This window comes from Rutidosis leptorrhynchoides, chromosome 3 (assembly GCF_046630445.1).
Source record: "Rutidosis leptorrhynchoides isolate AG116_Rl617_1_P2 chromosome 3, CSIRO_AGI_Rlap_v1, whole genome shotgun sequence".
Lineage (NCBI taxonomy): Eukaryota > Viridiplantae > Streptophyta > Magnoliopsida > Asterales > Asteraceae > Rutidosis > Rutidosis leptorrhynchoides.
Window position 1 is genome coordinate 566,098,221 of NC_092335.1, and position 1,923 is coordinate 566,100,143.

A 1,923-nucleotide genomic window follows, 5' to 3' on the forward strand; every position below is an offset into this window, starting at 1 on the left:
GTCGTTACAACTATGATCTCATTTAAAGATTTCTAAGCATCAAATCACTAGACCACTTCATGGGACTTATGGGATAGTTGTTTTAGTAGATAGTTGTTTTAGTGTATGCTTGGTTTAAGTATGTGGTTTTGGTTTGTTTAATTATAGAAACTAAAATTATATAAATTTGGTAGGTTAAACCTAAAGATAAATGTTTCTCAATGTATTATTTCAGGAACAATACAATATTTATAGACACGATACATAAACCCTAATGCTTAAAACCTAATGGGCCGAGCCCATTTGTACAGATGAGCTAATACATATATACATACAATCTAATACACCTCCGCAGTTGGAACGGGAGTTAGAGAATGAACGTTCAAGCTGGATTTGAAATCTGTAAATAATGGTGCAGGGAGTCCCTTAGTAAAAATATCAGCACACTGAGAAGTAGTAGGGACGTGAAGAACGCGAATATCGCCCGTAGCAACCTTATCACATACGAAATGTATGTCAATCTCAATATGTTTTGTGCGTTGATGTTGTACTGGGTTGGTTGAGAGGTAAACCGCACTCACATTATCACAATAAATCAAGGTAGCATGAGAGAGCGGTGAGTGAAGTTCGTGAAGTAAGTTGCGTATCCAACATGTCTCAGCAACAGCATTAGCAACCGCTCGATATTCAGCTTCGGTACTCGAACGAGAAACGGTTGCCTGTCTTTTAGAAGACCAAGATAGAATATTATCACCAAGTAATACGCAATATCCGGATGTAGAGCGACGCGTATTAGGACAACCTCCCCAATCTGCATCAGAGTAGGCAATGAGTTTCGTAGTGGAGGACGGAAAAATCTGAAGCCCATCATCAATTATCCCACGAACATAACGCAACACGCACTTAAGAGCACCAAAGTGAGGTTCTCTTGGGTCATGCATGAACAAACACAACTGCTGAACAACATACGTAATGTCAGGTCGAGTAAATGTCAAATACTGAAGTGCACCAGCCAAACTGCGATATAAAGTGGGATTCGTGACTAGAGGCCCAGCAGGTCCAAGTTTGGACTTTGTATCAACAGGAGTGTTGCAAGGCTTACAATTAGACATATCAGCCCTATCTAAAATATCAAGTGCATATTTCCGTTGAGACAGAAACATGCCATGTGTAGTGCGAGTAGTAGATATCCCCAGAAAATAATTAAGCGGTCCAAGATCAGTCATGGCAAATTCCTTGCCAAGAGAGGTTATAATCTTCTGTAAGAGAGAGTTAGACGAAGCAGTAAGAACGATATCATCCACATATAGTAATAAATAAGCAACATGGGTCCCATGTCGGTATATAAATAACGATGAATCACAACGACTATGTTGAAAACCAACACGAAGAGCATATTGAGCAAATCTATGAAACCAAACACGAGGAGCCTGTTTGAGACCGTATAATGATTTGCGAAGATAACATACATAACCTGGTTTTGTTGGATCATGAAACCCTGGAGGCTGATGCATGTAGACGGTATCCGTAAGATCACCGTGTAAAAATGCGTTCTTGACATCTAGCTGATGAATCAGCCAGTATCGAGAAACAGATAGGCTAAGCATGGCTCGAATAGTTGCCGGTTTTACCACCGGACTAAAAGTCTCACCACAATCAATACCAGGTTGTTAGCTTTTGCCATTAGCCACCAAACGAGCTTTGTACCTGTCTAAAGTTCCATCAGAGTGTAACTTACGTTTAAACAACCACATAGATGTGACGACCCAGAAAATTTCGACTAATTTTGAACCAAACTCACGATACGATATCATAATTTTGATATAATAAGCAAAGTCCATTATGTTGCATCTCAAAAACTTTGAATTTATTTTTGTACATTCATTTGACTTCGACCATTTTCGACGATTCACGAACAATAAATTTAAAATTTAATATATATAT

At 38.8% G+C, this 1,923-nt stretch overlaps 1 protein-coding gene across 1 annotated transcript; it reads right to left on the reverse strand.

Moving 5' to 3' along the window:
* Positions 1-317: 317 nt before the first annotated feature.
* LOC139902084 (uncharacterized mitochondrial protein AtMg00810-like) lies at positions 318-1,586 on the reverse strand. Its single transcript, XM_071884740.1, has one exon. It carries the CDS (start codon positions 1,584-1,586, stop codon positions 318-320), a length of 1,269 nt encoding a protein of 422 aa, XP_071740841.1.
* Between the last annotated feature and the right edge of the window lie 337 nt (positions 1,587-1,923).

Bases quoted from the DNA above. Each gene is read 5' to 3' on its own strand.
- LOC139902084 (XM_071884740.1), bottom strand. From the start codon at position 1,586: ATGCTTAGCCTATCTGTTTCTCGATACTGGCTGATTCATCAGCTAGAT.